Raw genomic sequence first — 19,167 nt, 5'->3', positions numbered from 1 at the left:
AGGTGAGGGACACTTCCACAAAGGAAAATCAGAGAATGGCTCCTAGGAGAAAGTGAAGGACAAGCAGGCAAAAACATCACATGTCCACCACCATAAGACAGAGAGCCTGTCCCCTAGGAATTCAGCATAGAGGTATGGAGATGACAAGGAAGTAACTGTAATGTGGTAAATGCTACACTAGTATAGTTATATGGGGAGAAAAAAAGCTTCTTGGAGACCTTTGAGCTGGATCTTAAAGGGTGAGCAAATTTTATTCAAGCAGACAAGAAAGAAGAGGGGCTTTCAGACAAAAGGAACAGCTTGAACAAAGACCTGGGGGGGGATGTGTGTGTGTGTGTGTGTGTGTGTGTGTGTGTGTGTTGGGGGGAAGCCAAATAATTGACACTATGTGCCTTCTGATGTGCTGTACTGATAAGGACACACTCTATTTATGTAATTTCTACCAAAAAGTGCAAAGCCTGAGTCTTATGAGGAAACATTAGACAAAACCAAATCAAGGGATATTCTACAAACTAACTGATCTGTATTCCTCAAAAATGTTCTGAAATGTTGGCTTTTGGTGTTATCTCCAAAGGAGGCTATACCCACCCTTGTTGACACCATCTTCTGACTTCTCTAACCCGCACTGCTGGCTCTGAAGATCTGCTCTCCAGGAATCTCCCTCGCCTCCATCCTGGGGATTCCCCTCAACATTCTCCTCTGTTGGAAATCCGAATCCTCGATTCCATGAACTTCCCTTTCTTGGTTTTCTACCTCATTTTGGTGGAAAACATTTTCCAACAGCTTCTTGAGAAAGAGTTCATGGAAGATAATATTTTTGGCTTCTTGCATGTCTGGAAATGTCTTCATTCTGTCTTCACAATTAATCTTTGGCTGTGTATAGAATGAAAGATTGGAAATAACTTTCCTTCAGAATTTTCAAGGCTTCATTTCATAGTCTTCAAGCTGCCAGTGTGTCTGCTGAGAAATCCACTGCTATTATGATTCCTGATCCCTTGTATGAAATCTTCTGTTTTGTTTTATTTTTAATCTTTCTGGAAATATGTAGAATTTCCTCTTTGTCCTCATGGTTCTGAAAATTTACCATATTGTATCTTGTTGTGGAACTCATTTTATCCACTATGCTTAACACCTGATAGGCCCTTCAGTTTGGGGAAATTTTCTTGAATTATTTCTTTGATAGTTCTTTGATAGATTGATAGTTCCCTCTGCTTTCTCTTTCTGGTACTCCTTTTATCTGGATATCAGATCTCCTGGGCTGGACTCTATTTTTTGTCTTCTATTTTCTCTCTCTGCCTTTTTTGCTCTATTTTGTGGAAGATTGCCTCAATTTTATCTTCCAATTGTTCTATGAAAATATTATATTTTATGAATATATATTATGAATTTATGAATTATATATTATATTATATGAAAACTGTTCTATTATATTTTCAATTCCCAAGACTTCTCTTTGTTCTCTAAACGTTCTTTTTTCCCAATATTTTATTATGAAAGTTTCCAAACATAGAAAAGTTGAAATAATTTTATGGTAAACATCCGTATAACCATCACCTGGATTGAATTTTTTTTTTTTTTAAAGATTGGCACCTGGGCGAACAACTGTTGCCAATCTTTTTTTTTTTTTTTCTGCTTTATCTCCCCAAACTCCCCCTGTACACAGTTGTATATCTTAGCTGCATGTCCTTCTAGTTGTGGGATGTGGGATGCCGCCTCAACGTGGCCTGACGAGAGGTGCCATGTCCGCGCCCAGGATCCGAACCCCGGGCCGCCACAGTGGAACGCGCGAGCTTAACCACTCGGCCACGGAGCTGGCCCCTGAATGTTCTTTCTATAGCTTGTTTCATGGATGCAATCTCTCTCTTATTTCTTAGAGAATATTAATATTTTAGAATTTTTTGATGCTTTCTTCTCCCTGCATAGTCTTTGCTCCTCTGACTTGCTTTTTCTAGTCTGTTTGGATTCTGTCTTTCATGTTAGAGGCTCCTTCCAAATGTCTCATGACCTAAGGTCACCTGCTCTACTTTAAGAGTGGGCCCACCTGATGTGAGACAATAGGAAATACATCCCCATCTAAGCAGTTTTCCTGCCAAAAACCAAATCTGAATCTGATCAAGACTCTAGAACCAACCAATACTTTATATGGCATACAAAGGTCAAGAAACTTTTTAAATGACTTCCACCTATAGATTGAAAGATTATTAACCAAATGCCCAGTGTGGACCTTGTATTTGAACAAACCAACTGTAAAATAAATATATTTATGAGAAAACCAGGGAAATTTTACTACATACTGGGTACATTTGGTATTAAGAAATTGTTAAAGTATCTCAGATGATGCTAGTATTGCGGTTATATTAGAAAAGAAGAGTCCTTATCTTTCAAGAGATGTACAAAAGTATTTACAGATAAAATATAATGTCTAGGATTTGCTTCAAAATAATTGGGGTGGAGGCACAGTGGGTAGAGGTATGGAAGAAATAAGATCAGCTGTATGTTGCTAATTGCTGGAGCTGGACAGCACAGATATATGGAGATCATGATACTATTCTCCTACTTTCACATATGCTTGAAATGTTCCTTTTGAAAAAGAATGAGTGGGGCACTAAGAAGCTGATTCGAGGCTCTGAGCCGGTGGTGGGGCTTGTCTCTGTGAGCTTCACTAGCTAGTGTTCTGGCTGGGCCATTTCCCTAGGGAACCCCTGATGCTGGTATCTTCAGGTTCCCCAAGAAGTCTCTCCAAACTGCCTATTCAAAGGGTATAATCCTGGCTGTCAGTTATCTGGGAAGTGGTAGGGCAAGAAACCTGAAGTTTTCAACATTCAATGTATAAACTTTTTTTTTAAAGATTGGCCCTGAGCTAACATCTGTTGCCAAACTTTTTCTTTTCTCTTCTTCTCCCCAAAGCCCCCCAGTACATAGTTGTATATCCTAGTTGTAGGTCCTTCTGGCTCTGCTATGTGGGATGCTGTCTCAGCATGGCTTGATGAGCGGTGCTAGGTCCGTGCCCAGGATCCAAACCGGTGAAACCCTGGGCCAACCAAGCAGATTGCACCAACTTAACCACTCGGCCACTGGCCAGCCCCTCAGTATATAAACTTTCACTTAAGCTTGCAGCAAGCTATCCTTTCCTTCAGCAGGCTGGTGTCCCCGAAACCAGAGACCCTCCATTTTACCTTGTCCACTTTGCTGCTGGGGTTGGAAAGGGGCACAGTCAGATGGCTGCATTGGGTGGTGGAGGGAGTAGGGGTACAACTTCTTCTTATATTGATTCTCTAACAATTCCTCTTACTTATTTTAAATTTTTATTTTGACATAATTACATGTGCACAGGAAGTCACAAAATAGTACAGCGAGGTCCTGCATACCCTTCACCAAGTTTCCCTCAGTGGTTATATCTTATATGATTATAGTGTATAACAAAACCAGGAAATTAACATTGGTGCAATGTGTGTATATAGTTCAGTGACATTGTATCACACACGTGTAGATTCATGTAACTACCACTATAATCAACATACAAAACTATTCCACCGCCACAAACATCTCCAGCAAGCTACCCCTTTATGGTCACATCCACCCCCTCTACCATCCCTAACCCTAGTGACCACTAATCTGTTTTCCATTTTCTATGATTTCTTCATTTTGAAAATATTATATAAACAGGTCATATAGTTTTTATCTTTTTGAGATTTTTTTTTCACTCAGCATAATGCCTTTGACATACATCCAAGTTGTTGGTTGTATCAGTAGTTCGGTTTTTTTTTATTGCTGAGTAACAGTCCATGCTATGGATGTACCACAGTTTGTTTAACCATTCACCTATTGAAGGACATTTTGGCTGTTTCCAATTTTTGCCTATTACAAATAAAGCCACTATGAACATTCATGTTAAGGTTTTGTGTGGATATAAGTTCTCATTTCTCTAGGATAAATGCCCAGGAGTGTGATTGCTGAGTCAAATGGTAAGTATATCTTCAATTTTTTTCTTTTTAAAACAGATTTATTAAGATACAATTTATACACCATACACTTCACTCATCTAAAGTGTATAACTAAAGTGTACAACTTAATATTTTTTAGTATATTTAGAGGATGTGAATATACCATCACCACAATCTAATTTTAAACATTTTTGTCCCCACAAAAGAAACCTGTATCCATTAACAGTTAATCCTCACTCCCCCAACTCCACATACCATCCCCCATCCCTAAGTAACCACTAACCACTTTCTGACTCTAGAAGTTTGCCTATTCTGGATATCTCATATATGGTATCATATAATATGTGGTCTATTGCAACTGGCTTCTTTCACTTAGCATATTTTCAAGGATCGTCCCATTTTACCAGTACTTCATCCTTTTTTATCACCAAATAATATACATATACCTCATTTCATTTATCCATTCATCAGTTGATGGACATTTGGGTTGTTTCCACTTTTTGGCTATTATGAACAATGCTGCTGTGAACATTTGTGTATGAATATTTGTGTAGATGTGTGTTTTTGTTTCTCTTGCGTATGTACTAGGAGTGAAATTCTTGGGTCACATGGTAACTCTATGTCTAACTTTTTGAGGAACTCCCAAACTGTTTTCCAAACAGGATGCACCATTTTAGATTCTCACAAGCAATGTATGAGGGTTCTAATTTCTCCACATTTTCATTAACACTTGTCATTCTTGTCTGTCTTTTTTATTTTAGATATGCTAGTTGGTGTATGCTTAGGGTTTTCTTGTGTTTTTTTGTTTTTGTTTTAAAGCATCTGCCAAACTATTTTCCAGAGTGGCTATGCCATTTGACATTCCCACCAACAATATATGACAGATCCAATTTCTCTGCATCCAAGCATTCAGGCATTTGGTCTTGTCAATGTTTTTTTTTTTACTGTCATAATGGATATCTCATGGTGGTCTTAGTTTGCATATCACTAATGGCTAGCGATGTTTAACATCTTTACATGTGTTTATTTGCCATTGGTATATCCTCTTCAGTGAAATGTTTCCAGACCTTTTGCATATTTTCTAATTAGATTGTTTGGATTTTTACTATAGAGTTTTAAGAGTTCTTTATTTTAGATACAAATCTTTTGTTGGATATGTGGTTTACAAATATCTTTTTCTTATCTGTAGCTTGCCTTTTTTATCCTCTTAACAAGATTTTTCACCAAGTAGAAGTGTTTAGTTTTAATGAAGTCCAATTCATTGATTTTTTTTTTTCTATTATGGATCACGTTTTTGGTGTCATATCCAAGAACTCTTCACAAGCCCTAGGTCCTATGTTTTCTTCTGAAAGTTTTACAGTTTTACATATTACGTTTAAATCTCTCATCCATGTTGAGTTAATATTTGTATATGGTATGAGGTTTAAGTCGGGGTTCTTTTCACTTTTATTTTCTTTTTGCCTATTGATATTTAATTGCTCAAGGATCATTTGTTGAAAGGAATAATTCCTCTGTTTTTGAGACATGTCTACTCTCCAGATAGCAGAAGTGTCTGTTGCCATCAATTCCTGAAATTTTAGGGGATTTCACAGTATAAGTTGTATTTCTTCTTGACTTTCTTTTCCTAATGCCTTAGGAGTCAGCTAAGTTGGACCATTTGCCATCTGCTTTCCAGTGTCCCACATTTTGTCGCTGTTGTACTTTCTCCCATTTTCTTTGTCCTTGAGGGTTTGTGGCTTTTACTATCATTTTAATAGAGCTTTAGAAAAGAGTAAAAGTTAATGTGTGCGTGTGTGGTGTGTGTGTGTGTGTGTGTGTGTGTGTATGTGTTCAATCCACCACTTTTAACTGGAAGTCTCTTATGCTCTTTTCAAGCCTGGTTCTCCTGCTTTCCTTTTACAGTCTATGAACTCTTATATATCCTTTCAATAAATTCCTTTCCTGTTTGTCAACTGGAGCTAGTTTTTGTTGCTTGCAACCAAGAATCCTGACTGACATAATGAAAATGAATTATTTCAAAGGAGAAAAAAGAGAGGATTCTGAAAATAGATCAAGGGATTCACTGTTAATCTGCAGGTCCTATGGGATTTTAAAAGGGACAGGAAAATAGTTTTAGGTTGTGAAGGGTAAATTATAGAAAGTCTATCCAAAAGATCTTCATATACATTCTCCATCTCAGTAATTAATGAAGATAGATTGTTGGCTTCATGAGTCCCTTAGGGTCTAAAATGCATCTTGGGAGACAGATGGAGGATGAGAAATATCCTTGTTTCTATTTTACGTTCCATTTGGTATTGAGGTAAAAAATACCAATATGGGAACAAGGAGAATCTGAAGTATAGACCAGATTAAATGAACTAATGTACAAAAACCCAGTATCAATCTTCTGGTGAATATTCCACAAATATTACTCCCTTTCTCCTCTCCCATCCTTTCTGGACAGAGGCCAGTTAGTTTTCTCCCAAATCTGTGTTTTCTTCTTCCTGGACACATTGGTGTATTCTGCGTCCCTCTTGCATCCAGGTGGCCCATGGATCTGAGTTCTGGCCAAAGGAATGTGTGTGGGAGTAAGGAATGCTTCTTCCAGATCTGGCTCCCAAATCATCCCTTGAGATTCTCCAGGCTCTCTCCTCCCTCATCTGCAACCAGACGCAGAGGACTCACTGAAGGACTCCGAGGTCCCAGGGAAAGGTGGGCCTTCTAGATAGGTCTATGACATCTCTGAGAAGCAGAAAGCCCTTCCCTCCTCTCCACTGGCTCACATTAGACTGTGACACGAGGGAGAAATAAACCTTTATGGTGGTAAGCCACTAAGATTTGGGGGTTGTCTGTTATAGCACTTAGCCTACCCTGACTAATTTGGCTCCATCTTTGGAGAAACTGCCTTTACCTCCTGTGTCTCAGTTTCCTCATCTGAAAATGAACGGTTCAGAATATGTGCTCTCTTGGTTGCCTTTCAGCTATAACATTCCATTTACAAATTGTATAGTTATTATTTCCATGTGGTTTAAAAGTCTACAAGGACTAATTACAGAATTTCTCGACTATAATCAGGAGTAAGTTCTCCATTTATCGATGGGTTGTGTTCCAAAAGTCCAGGTACAAATCCTTTGTTGGAACATTGTTTCTGTGAGAAAATAAATTCAATATTTTAAGATATACACAGATTCCTGTTTAACCCTCATTTCTGCTAACCCTGAGCCCCAGCTGGAGGCAGTGAGTGAGGTAGGAGAGCAGGGACTGAGCAGAGGCTCCGGGACGTGATTAGAAAGGGACAGGATGGGAGGGTAGGCGGGGCTAGACTATGGGTCAGGATATCAGTAGCACAAGGTTCCTCAGGAAGCCATACAAGCCATTATATGTGTGAATCATTCCTAACTTGAATATTTCCAACTTTATATATACCTCTTCATTATAACTGTGCTTGGGTACATGTTCTGGGTAGGGCAGAGATGAATTTACTGTGGAGCTAAGGAAGCTAAAGCTTCAGGGTCCCCAATTGCACAAAGGACTCTTCCAAGCCCCCAGAAATGTGTTCACAAGGTCATTTGTTTTTGTAAAGTTGGAAAAAGTAAGATATTTTAACCTCAGTAGGTTAAGACTGCTGTCTACTTCCCCTTTGACTTCCCCTCCTTCACATTTCCCCATGTGTCAGATAGCACTGCAATGGCCACAGGCATTTTTGGAATCCAGCTAAGGGGAAGTTTAGCTGGGGATACACTCCGTTTGGGATCTATTCACATGGTTTACAGCTACTTCCATGCACAGCTGAGCTATTACCCACTGCCCAGGTGAAGGAATAACCCCAAAAGCCTCTTACCTGCCACTGTGCTGACTACCTGATGTTATGACCTACGGGGGCAAGGCCAGAGTTCAAATCAAGATCTAAATGTGTCCTACAGCACTTGGCACTGGAAGTATGTGTCAGTAGAGGAGAATCAAGTTTTGAAAATATGTGAAGCCAGAAGCTAGTCTGAAGAAAATTCTTCCAGTTGTCAGATGTGCATAAGTATAAGCAGAGGATTCTGGCCTTACTGACATCCAGTCAAAACAAGCTTTGTCCTGTCGGCAATATACTCAGAACAGCATACGTGATTAAAAATGTACCATGCATTCTTTTCTTTTTTAATGGACACTGTTCAAAATACAATTTATCAAAATTCCTATCTTTACATTTTTTGATGACTTGACACAAACTACTGATATCAACGTAGACAATAAAAAAACTCATAATACACCATTTATAAAGAGGTTTTCAAAGACAAATTGGCTAGTAAATGTAGTCAATTTGAAGAGTATATGAAGATTTGAAGTGCTCTGGAATCTTATAGCTCACAGATGAAAGAAACTTAATCAAGGTTTTTCCCCAATTTGATAACAAACCTAAACATTTAATGACATTGCCAATAACAAATTGTGAACCTGAAAGAAACTGTTCTAAAGGATCAAATGATAAAACAAATTTGATCTGCCATGCTAAGAAAGGACTGAATTATCTTTCTAGTTCTCTGTACAAAATGGTATTATGAAATCATTGCCGTATGAAGAAGCAATCAAAGAGTATGCAACCAAAAATGTAATAAAAAAATAATATTCAAGTGTGACTGGCATTTAATTTATCAAACTATCATGGGAATTCTTTGTGATGTTTGTAGTATTTGTTAGCGTTAAAAAATTTGTAATTTGTTGTGATTTATTTTCTCATTATAAGTAAAATTAACGTTTACATCTATCTTGATATTTGTAGTTTTTTTTCTTGAAAGCCCTGCAATTGTATAAGCATGAAACTCCACAAAACCTGGCCAACTGCAGCGCAGACCATGCCCTGAGGAGCTGCTACTATTTGAAGCTCTGGGGCTGGTTACTCAGGCCCCGGGCCCAAGAGCTGAGTATTGGCAGGACATGCGGGCCCATCAGGCTCTGAAAAATGGACCCAGGTTTGAAAAGTTACCAGAGTGGATTACACTAAAATGCCTCTTTACGGGCTCACCTCCAAGGCATTTTTAGGTCCTCAGTAACATTACCAGGCCTACCCCTATCTTTGTTTCTTGAGGATCCCAGGATCAGGAGGAGCCTGCCATACACCATCTAGGCCTGGTGCCTATTTTTATCTGGTGAACGGTATTTTGAGAACTTAAAAACATGCCCGTGTCCTTAATGAAATTAAACACTTTACTGACAAAGAAATATACTGTGTTTAACAAGCAAACAGAAAAGTATTTACAAAATCAAGGTGACGCCAGCTCCTTGGAAATTAAGAATTCTCAAGTGTTTATGCTAGGATCATCTAGCAACAAAAAGCAATAAGCTTGGGTCACCAAAATCTTATTTTGGTAGAGAGAAATGGGGAGAGAAATGATACTAGTGCTGCTGTTTCCACCTCCCACCCTTTTCTAGCAGTTGTGCAGAGTACTGTGGTTCACCCAATTCCACTGTGACTTTTGGTCATTAACTTATGTCTCCAAATAGATCAGGCAGACTTGAAAGCATGAAGTAAAAACTAGGTGGAAAAGAGACAGAGCCCATTTTAACCTCTGATGGCACTGTCTGCAAGGGCCATGCTTCTGTCCCTTAGAAGAAGTTCAGCAAATTGCTGGCCTCAATGTAGCAGGAGGCCCCTTTAAAATGGCTAGCCAGGTGGAGAGCAGTCAGTACAACTCTGCTGACCCCTGGCTGAACCTGTAGGATATTCTGGGCCATACTGGCTTCTGATTTGAACCTGCTACCTAGGCTGACCCCTCAGTTTCTCTCCTTACCAGCTCTGCTTTTTTCCTATCTCTGGATCAGCCCACATTTTACCTCTCACCATTCCACCATGCCTGTTTCAGTTCAGATCCTTTCTTCCTTACATTTTAGCTCTCCCAAAACAGACCTGGCTTTTAGTCACCTACTTGCATCCTCTACTGAGTTTGTTTTTGTTTCCTTAAATTTTATTTAATTGTGGAAGAACACTTAATATGAGATCTACCCTTTTAATAGATTTTTTTTTTGAGGACAATTAGCCCTGAGCTAACTAACATCTGCTGCTAATCTTTCTCTCTCTCTTTTTTTTTTTGCTGAGGAAGACTGGCCCTGAGCTAACATCTGTGCCCATCTTCCTCTGCTGTATATGTGTGATGCCTACCACAGCATGGCTTGATGAGCAGTGCCATGTCCACACCCGGGATCCGAACCAGCGAACCCAAGACCGCCGAAGCTGAACGTGCGCACTAACCGCTGCACCACCGGGCTGGCCCCTAATGGATTTTTAAGTGTACAAAATGTTATTGTTATGTACAGGCATAATGTCGTACATTAGATCTCCAGAACTTACTCATCTTGCATAACTGAAACTTTATACCCGTTGATTAGCAACTTCCCCTTTCCCTCTCCCTCCAGCCCCTAGCAACTACCATTCTATTCTTTGTTTCCATGAGTTTGACTATTTTAGATACCTTATATAAGTGAAATCATGCAGTATTTGTCCTTTCATGATCAGCTTATTTCACTTAGATTGTCCACAAGTTTCATCCATGTTGTCACATACGGCAGGATTTCCTTCTTTTTTAAGATGAATAATATTCCATTGTATGTATATACCACATTTCTTTTAACTATTCATCTGTTGATGAACATTTAAGCTGTTTCCACATCTTGGCTATTGCGAATAGTGTCGCAATGAACATGGGAATGCTAATATCTCTTCAAGATTCTGATTTCAATTCTTTTGGATAAATACCCAGAAATGGGATTGCTGGATCATATGGTAGTTCTTCTTTTAATTTTTTGAAGAACCTCCATACTGTTTTCCATAAAGCCTGCACCATTCAACATCCCCATCAACAGTGTCTGAAGGGTTCTCTACTTTCTCCAACACTTGTTGTCTTTTTGTTTTTTTATAATAGCCATCCTAACAGGCCTGAGGTGATATCTCATTGGGATTTTGATTTGCATTTCCTTGGTGATTAGTGATGTTCAGCATCTTTTCATATACCTGTAGGACATTTGTATGTTTCCTTTGGAGAAATGTCTATTAAAGTCCTTTGCTCATTTTTTAATCATGTTATTAGTTCTTAGCTATTGAGTTGTAGGAGTTCTTTATATATTTTGGAAATTAATTCCTTATTAGATATATGGTTTGCAAATATTTTCTCCCATTCTATAGGTTGCCTTTTTATTCTATCAGTGGTTTCCACTGCTGTGCAGACTCTTTTGTAGGTTGATATAGTCCCATTTGCCTATTTTTGCTTCTGCTGTCTGTGCTTTTGGTGTCATATCCATGAAATCGTTGCCAAGATCAATGTCAGGAAGCCTTCCTTTCCCCTGTTTCTTTCCAGGAGTTATACAGTTTCAGGTCTTACATTTAAGTCCTTAACCTATTTTGAGTTGATTTTTGTGTAAGATAAGGGTCCACTTTCATTCTTTTGCATATGAATAATCATTTTCCTAACACCATTTGTTGATACTGAGTTTTCATTCAACAAATATTTATTGAGCATCTTTGGGCCAGGCATTATGGTAGGCAAAGGGGATTCAAAGCTAAGAATAACACACGTAATAGTTGCAAGCTCACCGTCTGGAGCCAAACTGCCTGGGTTGAAATCCTGGTACCATCATTTCTAACTGAGTGCCCATGGGCAGGTTACCAATTTCGTCGTCCCTCAATATCCTTACATATATAAAAGAAATCATAATTATGGCCCTTTCCCCACAGGGTTAAGGTGAGGATTAAGTGAGTTATTATATGTAAAACCCTTAGTTTTCGCCTCTCAAGGAGCTCACAGATTACAGTTGCCCCTATGCACCTGTCCCACTTGGCAGGCAGAGACATCCGGGTCTTGCGGCACTTCAAGTGACCTGTAGCTCCTGCTACCTATTCCTGGAACCACGCGGTGAAGGGGTACAAGTTCCTTTATCACAGATTCGCTGTGTGACCCTGGACAAGTAATTTCTACTCTCTGGGTCTCAATGCATTTGTAAAGGAAGAAGTTGGGCCAAAATTGACTTCCAACATCGCAAGGAACTCCTTGTTCTGACTAGCCCATGGTTGAAATTATGTCAGCTTGGACAAGTGACTTAACCTGTCTGCGCTTGATAATATTACTAACCACCTCCTAGGTTGTGGTTCCACAAGGCGACGCAGGCCGGACGTCATCGCTCGCTCAGAAGACGCCAGCCTTCATCCCCACTCTCCTCTGCATTCAGCGCACGCGCGCAGGCGCCGCGGCCGCGTTCCTCCGGCCGCAAGTACCCGACTTCCGGTTCCGCGGGGACCGGGAGGCCAGACCGAGGCTAATGGCGGCGTCCGGGAAGCAGGCTACCGGGACCGTTGAGGAGGCCTCGGCGGAAGACGAACGGCGAATCCTGGAGCCCGGGGCCGCCCCTTTCGGAAATTTCCCTCATTATTCTCGCTTCCACCCTCCCGAGCAACGGCTCCGCCTCCTGCCCCCGGAGCTCCTTCGCCGGCTCTTCCCGCAGAGTCCGGAGATGAGACCGATCCTGGGGCTCGACGTGGGGTGTAACTCCGGGGTGAGTGCCGGGGGAGGGATCGGAGGTGCGGGAGCCGAGCGGTGGCCTTCCTCCGCGTTCGCTGGGCGTCTGGCTTGGATGTGACATCACACCCGTCACAGCTTTCCCCAAATGAGTTGAAAGGCGCAGCGTTGGCCGACCCGGTGCTGCTGCTCCCTGACCTCCAGGGCCCCACCGCCAACTCTCTCGGGAACCTTGGAGAGGAGTCATTTTCAACTACGTTCCGAGTTCCCGCGTCCCCTCTCTGCGTTCGCCCTCTGCCAACTCCCCTGGTGCGGGGGCTGGGGGAGGGCACCGTATTTGGGCTTCCTGCGTTTGCCTCCTGTCCAGCGTGGCTGGCGACCTGGCTGGGGAAGGGGGGGCTTCCGGAGACCCACGTTTGGGAGCATGGGCTTGGGACGGGTTTACTGGGAAAAATGAGCCAGGGCTGACTGAATCATGTCCGGGATTAAGATTCGTGAGCCGTACAGTGCACGACGCATGCTGGAGCCAAGTGGATATTTATTTAAAAAGCAGTGAGTTGACTGAGTACAGTGGAGAGGATCGAGAAGAAAAATACAGCATTCTGCCAGAGGAAAGCATTGCCACATCTTACCGCAAAGTATTCTTAGGCGTATAATGAACGATTGTAGTTAAACCACATGCAAAACAGCGGAATGTCCCTCTGACACCTATTTGTAGCCACTAGATATCCTAGAGAAGAAGGCATTGTGAACCTATGGTTGCAAATGCATCGAAAGTTAGTGCCCTCCCTCCATTCCAGACCCGGAGCAGGAGTGGGTAAGGAGAATTTTATTGGGTTGCTGGCCTTAGGCAGAAGAGACTTTGGTGGAGGCTTGAAGGCTATAGGGACACAGCTGATAAAGGGGAGGGGGACATTTGGATACAGACTCAAAGCTGGAATGAGCAGATGTGTGGGTGTCTGGGTATCCCCTGCAAACATTTCTCTATGGGGATGATACGGGAAATCAGAGAGGAAAAGCAATGGAAAAGAAAGATTGGATTTAAGGCTTGGGATTTCATGAAAGGCATTAGGAAAACACGGGCGATTTCAAAGTTGAGAGTAGTATATTTATATATGCACATTAAGAGGCAAGGACACAGTTGCCTCTATAACTAGGTCAGCTGTTCCTAAACCTAGCTGTTCATTTAGGGAGCTTTTTATTTTGCACTTAAAAAATGCTTACACTTAATAAAATGAAAAAATTCAAAATACAAAGGGGCATATAGTAAAAAGTAAGTCTCTAGTCCTGACCCTAAATCCTCCTTTTTTCCCTACACAATGGCAACTGCTGTTTGTAATTGCTTAGGTATGTATCCTATGTGTACACAAGTGTTTATGTATGTATAAAGATCTCACATCTTTTAGTTTACAAATAGTAGCACACTGGTTTGCACTTGCTTTTCATTTAATAAGTTGGAGAATAGCCATGTCACTGCATTCTTTTGTAGCAGCTTCATAATATTTTATTGTATAGATGTGCCACAATTTATGGGGTGCTTTGTGTAAATTTTAAAAACTCCTAGGCCCCACTCTAGACCTACCGAATGAGGATCTTGGGGGGTACTGAGCCCTTGAGTCTATTTTCTTGGGTTTTTTTGTTTTTGGTGAAGAGGATTGGCCCTGAGCTAACATCTGTGTCAGTCTATTTTGTATGTGGGACACCGCCACAGCATGGCTTGATGAACAGTGTGTAGGTCCATTCCCAGGATCCAAACCCGTGAACCCCAAGCCACCAAAGTAGGGCACTCTGACTTAACCACTATGCCACTGGGCTGGCCCCTGTATTTTCTTTTTTTAAGCTTCCAAGGGACCCTAGGATTGGGGAGTTGAGGATGGAGCAGATGAAGAGATGTGGTGGAGGAGGGACTGATGTGACAAAATGACTGGTCAGATGTGGGGGACACCCAAGATCAGATAGGAAGAGGGAGACAGCAAAGAGAGTGATGAGGAGAAAACTAAGCAGCATAGTATAGGACCTTACTACTCAAAGTGTGGTCCTTAAACTACAGCATTGGCATGATTTGGAAGCTTATTAGAAATAGAGAATCTCTGCCCTCACCCCAGATCCACCAAATCAGCATCTTTATTTTAATAAGATCCCTAAGTGATTTATATGCCTGTTAAAGTGTGAGAAGACTAGTATAGAAGAAACTACCTAATTTGGCCTAGATCTTGCCGTGTACTAACCATGTGACATTGGAGAAGTCACTAGCTCTGAACCATAAGTTTTAAAATACAGGTTTTGGGGCTGGCCCGGTGGCCGAGTGGTTAAGTTCGAGCGCTGCACTGTGTTGGCCCAGGGTTTCGCTGGTTCAGATCCTGGGCACTGACACGGCACCACTCCTCAGGCCACGTTGAGGCGGCGTCCCACATGCCACAAGTAGAAGGACCCACAACTAAAATATACAACTGTGTACTGGAGGGATTTGGGGAGAAAAAGCAGAAAGAAAAAAAAATAGATTGGCAACAGTTGTTAGCTCAGGTGCCAATCTTTAAAAGTAAATAAATAAATAAAATACAGGTTTTTTGGAGGGAACTATGCCACACCTAGAGAAAATTGTATAAAACATAAATTTATACTTTGTAAATTGTTATAAAGCAGACACCATTATGACCACTGTCCAGATCAAGAATAAAACATTGTCAGCACCCCAGAAGTCCCCCATATGCCTTTTCCTATTCATAAACCCTCTCCACCCAGAGGTAACAACTAGCCTGACTTGTATTATTTTTGTGTCCTTGCTTTTCTTTATAGCTTACTATTTTTATATCCCTAAACAATGTGGTTTGCTTTTATCCATTTTGAACTTCATATAAATGGAAGCTTGCTATGTGTTTTCTTTAGTGTCTTGCTTTTTTACTCAGCATTATATATTTGTGAGAATCATCCATGTTGCAACACTGAGCTGAATTACTTCATTTTCAACTACTATTTAGTATTCCATCTTAATATACCACATTTATTTAAACACACTACTATTATTGGACATCTGGGTTGTTTCCAGCCACACTTTCTTCACCTGCACAAAGGGCATAAATATATTCCTTACAGGATTGTTGCACAGAGCAAATGAGGTAGTAAATAGGAAAATGCCTGGAAAAAGTGGATTAGAACAACACAAATTTGAGTTAGTTACAATGGTTATAGAAGTCAAAGTTAAAGAAGGGAGATGAATCAAAAAGCTGCTAAGATGGTGGAAATCAGAAATAATTGGATTTGGCTAGAAGGAGGCCAGCAGTGACTGGGGAGTGGTGGATGCAGAAGCAGAATAAGTCTCAGAAGGGGGTGGTGAAGCATAAGACAGGTAGTAAAACTGAAGCTGTAGAGTGAAGGCTGAAGGAGGACTTTTTGGAATCCAGACTTTCCCAACCACAGGCCTGAGAAGCAGGTTTTTAGAGGATGGTGCTTACTCTATTCCACCTTGCTGGTAAGGAACACTGGTTATGCCCGTTGAACCCTTTACTTGTCCCTGGGGTCTGAGATGCCCCCAAAAAGAAAAAGTAGTGAGTCTACCAGCATATTACTTAAGCTGGAAAATACTGCTGTAGGCTCCTGTGCTTCACACATTGGACTGTAGCTTTCAGCTATACAACCCAACCCACCATCAGTGTCAGGGGCGTAGAGAGAGAATGCATCTCAACCTGAGACCCCAGGAGGGCCCTGAGAGCCTGCTCTGGGGAAAATTTTTTGGGTAACCTCCTTAGGCTATAGTTTAAGAGCCTCACATCCTGTAAAGCCAAGAGTAAGTGGCAGTCTCAGTGGGAGGATAAAAGATAGAGGTTTCTCTTCCATTCACTGGTTGAGAGCTGCAATGACAAAGCTCTTTTGGATTCCTCTAGGATCTGAGTGTGGCTCTATACAAACATTTCCTTTCCCTACGTGATGGGGAGACCTGCTCAGATGCCTCAAGAGAACTCCATTTCCTCTGCTGTGACATAGATCCAGTCCTGGTGGAGAGAGCTGAAAAACAATGCCCTTTTCCTGATGCCTTGACCTTTATCACCCTGGACTTCATGAACCAAAGGACTCGGAAAGTTCTCTTGAGTTCTTTCTTAAGCCAGTTTGGACGTTCAATCTTTGACATTGGCTTCTGCATGTCGATAACCATGTGGATTCATCTGAACCATGGAGACCATGGCCTCTGGGAGTTCCTGGCCCACCTTTCCTCCCTTTGCCGCTACCTCCTTGTGGAGCCACAGCCCTGGAAGTGTTACCGGGCAGCTGCAAGGCGTCTCCGGAAGCTAGGCTTCCATGATTTTGACCACTTCCGCTCCCTTGCCATCCGAGGTGATATGGCCAATCAGATTGTGCAGATCTTGACCCAGGACCATGGCATGGAATTAGTATGCTGCTTTGGCAACACCAGCTGGGACCGAAGTCTTCTGCTCTTCAGGGCAAAACAAACCACAGAGACTCATCCAATGCCTGAATCACTGCTGGAAGAAGGGAAAGAAAGGAACAGATTAAGATTCTGGAGACAGTGAGATGGGAGGGTGGGAAGATGAGGAAAGAGATATTGAAGGGTTTTATACTAAGAATTAAATTCATTTTCCTTAACTCCTGATAGTTAGGCAGCCTCAAAACCTGGCAGAGGCTTTTGACAAAATGTCCAAGACATGCAGATGAAAGGATCAGTATCCGTTCCCCATTGTTTGGGATGATCCCTGCGGAGAATGCATCTGTGGAGCAGCGAGCCGATCTGTCTGGATTGAGAATGCCTAGAAAAAGTGATCCTGGTTCTGTGATATGGAAGGAGCTGCTTTTGGTGGTTATTTAGAAAGACTTAGACCAGGCTAGCCTTAGATTGTATCAGTTCTCTGGGCCCCTTGAATCTGATCTGGCTTCTTCTGGACTTACTTGTCCTGCCTTCGGGCAAAACCTCACAATACAATCTGGAATAAAGGGTCATTGGCCTGGCTCAAGGAGAGGGTTAGTAGGAAAACATCTTATTTTTCCTGAGCAGGTTAAGTCTCCAATATGCCCAGGCTTGGCACAACAGATACAGATACTAACCAAGATGCATTGACTGGCATTGAAAAGATGTTTACCAGGTTTAAATTATGAACCCAAAATCCAGCTGGTAAAAATGAAATGAATGAAGTGGGATTGTATACTATATATATAATTATGTATTATATATAATAAAAGTGACTTGAATATGGTTGAGAATGTCCTATGAATCTGGGGTGGATAAGAAACTTCTGCTTTTAACCACTTTATCCAGGGAGTTTCAGCTCAAGAAAAAGAATGTCACTCAAGCTCAGAACAGAAAACATGCCAGCAAGTCAGTTAATTCTGGACTTTTTTGTCAGTGTCCTCTGCCAAAGCACACCAATGTGGGGGAGAGGGGGACACCAATATGGCTGACGGGTGGGGAATATGTGCAGGGAAGCATGCATAAAATGCAGTCTACAATTGGCTGACTACAGCATAAATGCTGTGGGATAGGTGTTACTCATGTCTGTCAGGTTTTGATTTTTAAAACACCTGTGAGTTTAACCTAAGGGAAAGTGGAAGATGGAGAAAGATTTGTTTGGTGGAAATAAGATAGAAAAACCAGACATACCTAGCAAAGAAGGGAGATTGCGCTGATGAGCTTCAGAATCCCTAAGATCTTTTTATTTTCTGAATTGAAGTTAGAGAAGGAGGAGCAGGGAACAAGAGAGTCTGAACCACCAATTAGAGGTTGGACTTCTTGATGGAGAAGTTAGTAAAAATTCCTATAAGGCATTTGAACTTTATGCACGAGAGAGCAGAAGCCAGTGCAGTCTCTGAACAATAGGAGGATGGAACCAAAACCTTCATTTAGGAAAACTGATTTTTCTATATTGTGCAAGATAATTGTGTAACAGTTGGTGCCATTTCCAATCTCAATTAGACTCCAATACTACTTTTCAATCTTTTTATATTGCTGCTCCTGATCACTTTTATCATAGTGACTCTTCCAGACTTACCCTTCTGCAGGCTCTTGACTGTCCCTGCTCCATTAATCTAAGGAGATGACCTAACCACCAACTAGTGCCATTCTGGTTTGCTGTGTCAGGAAGTCTTTTTTTGAACTCAGTCTTGAACCCCTTCATTTTCTCACCTTTTCACTTCTAAACTAAGCCAGTGAGCCTTTCCCCAAATAACCTCTGCCTAATTTCCTGATCCCAACCTCTCCAAAATTGTGCTTTATTGAGGATCCCCTTGGTGTCTCCTTGGCCTTATTGACTCCTTCCTGTCCAGCTATCAACATGCTCAATTCTCCCTTCTTCAAAACCATCAACTTTTCCTATATCTTATCTCCCCCTCAATCTTATGCAATCTTTCCTTCCATCTCTTCACCAACAAATGTGAGCAAAGCTCTTAGAAGAGTAGACCCGACAGCTTCTGCTCACTCACCTCCCATTCATCATTGGCCACCTGAGTGCCAAATTCTTGGGCCTCTTCAGTCTTCCTCCTGGGCCATGGCACCATTCAACACTGTTGACTCCTTCCTGAACCATTTTCCATGTATTCTCTTCCTATCTTTTAGTTTCTCTCTACTCCTTAAGCAATTGGTTCAAATTTTAATTTGGATAAGAATTACCTGGAAGTCCTGAATTCATCTCCAGAAACAGTGGTTCAGTCAGGAATGGGGCTTAGGAATGTTTTTGGTTTGGTTTGGTTTGATTTGTTTTTTTCCTTTTTTTTTTACTGTGGTAAAATACATGTAACATAAAGTTTAT

General features: G+C 41.4%; 1 protein-coding gene across 1 annotated transcript; it reads left to right on the top strand.

Annotated features, from left to right (window-relative positions):
- Positions 1 to 11,798: 11,798 nt before the first annotated feature.
- On the top strand, positions 11,799 to 17,618 carry BCDIN3D (BCDIN3 domain containing RNA methyltransferase). The gene is made up of 2 exons (XM_001915611.5): positions 11,799 to 12,452; positions 16,297 to 17,618. The coding sequence occupies exons 1-2, from the start codon at positions 12,219 to 12,221 to the stop codon at positions 16,939 to 16,941; spliced, it is 879 nt and encodes a 292-aa protein (XP_001915646.1). The 5' UTR covers positions 11,799 to 12,218; the 3' UTR covers positions 16,942 to 17,618.
- Positions 17,619 to 19,167: the final 1,549 nt, after the last annotated feature.

The sequence above is a fragment of the Equus caballus genome, chromosome 6 (assembly GCF_041296265.1).
Source record: "Equus caballus isolate H_3958 breed thoroughbred chromosome 6, TB-T2T, whole genome shotgun sequence".
Classification (NCBI taxonomy): Eukaryota; Metazoa; Chordata; class Mammalia; order Perissodactyla; family Equidae; genus Equus; species Equus caballus.
Note: the sequence above shows the minus strand (reverse complement) of the source record. Positions and strands in the feature narration are given on the sequence as shown.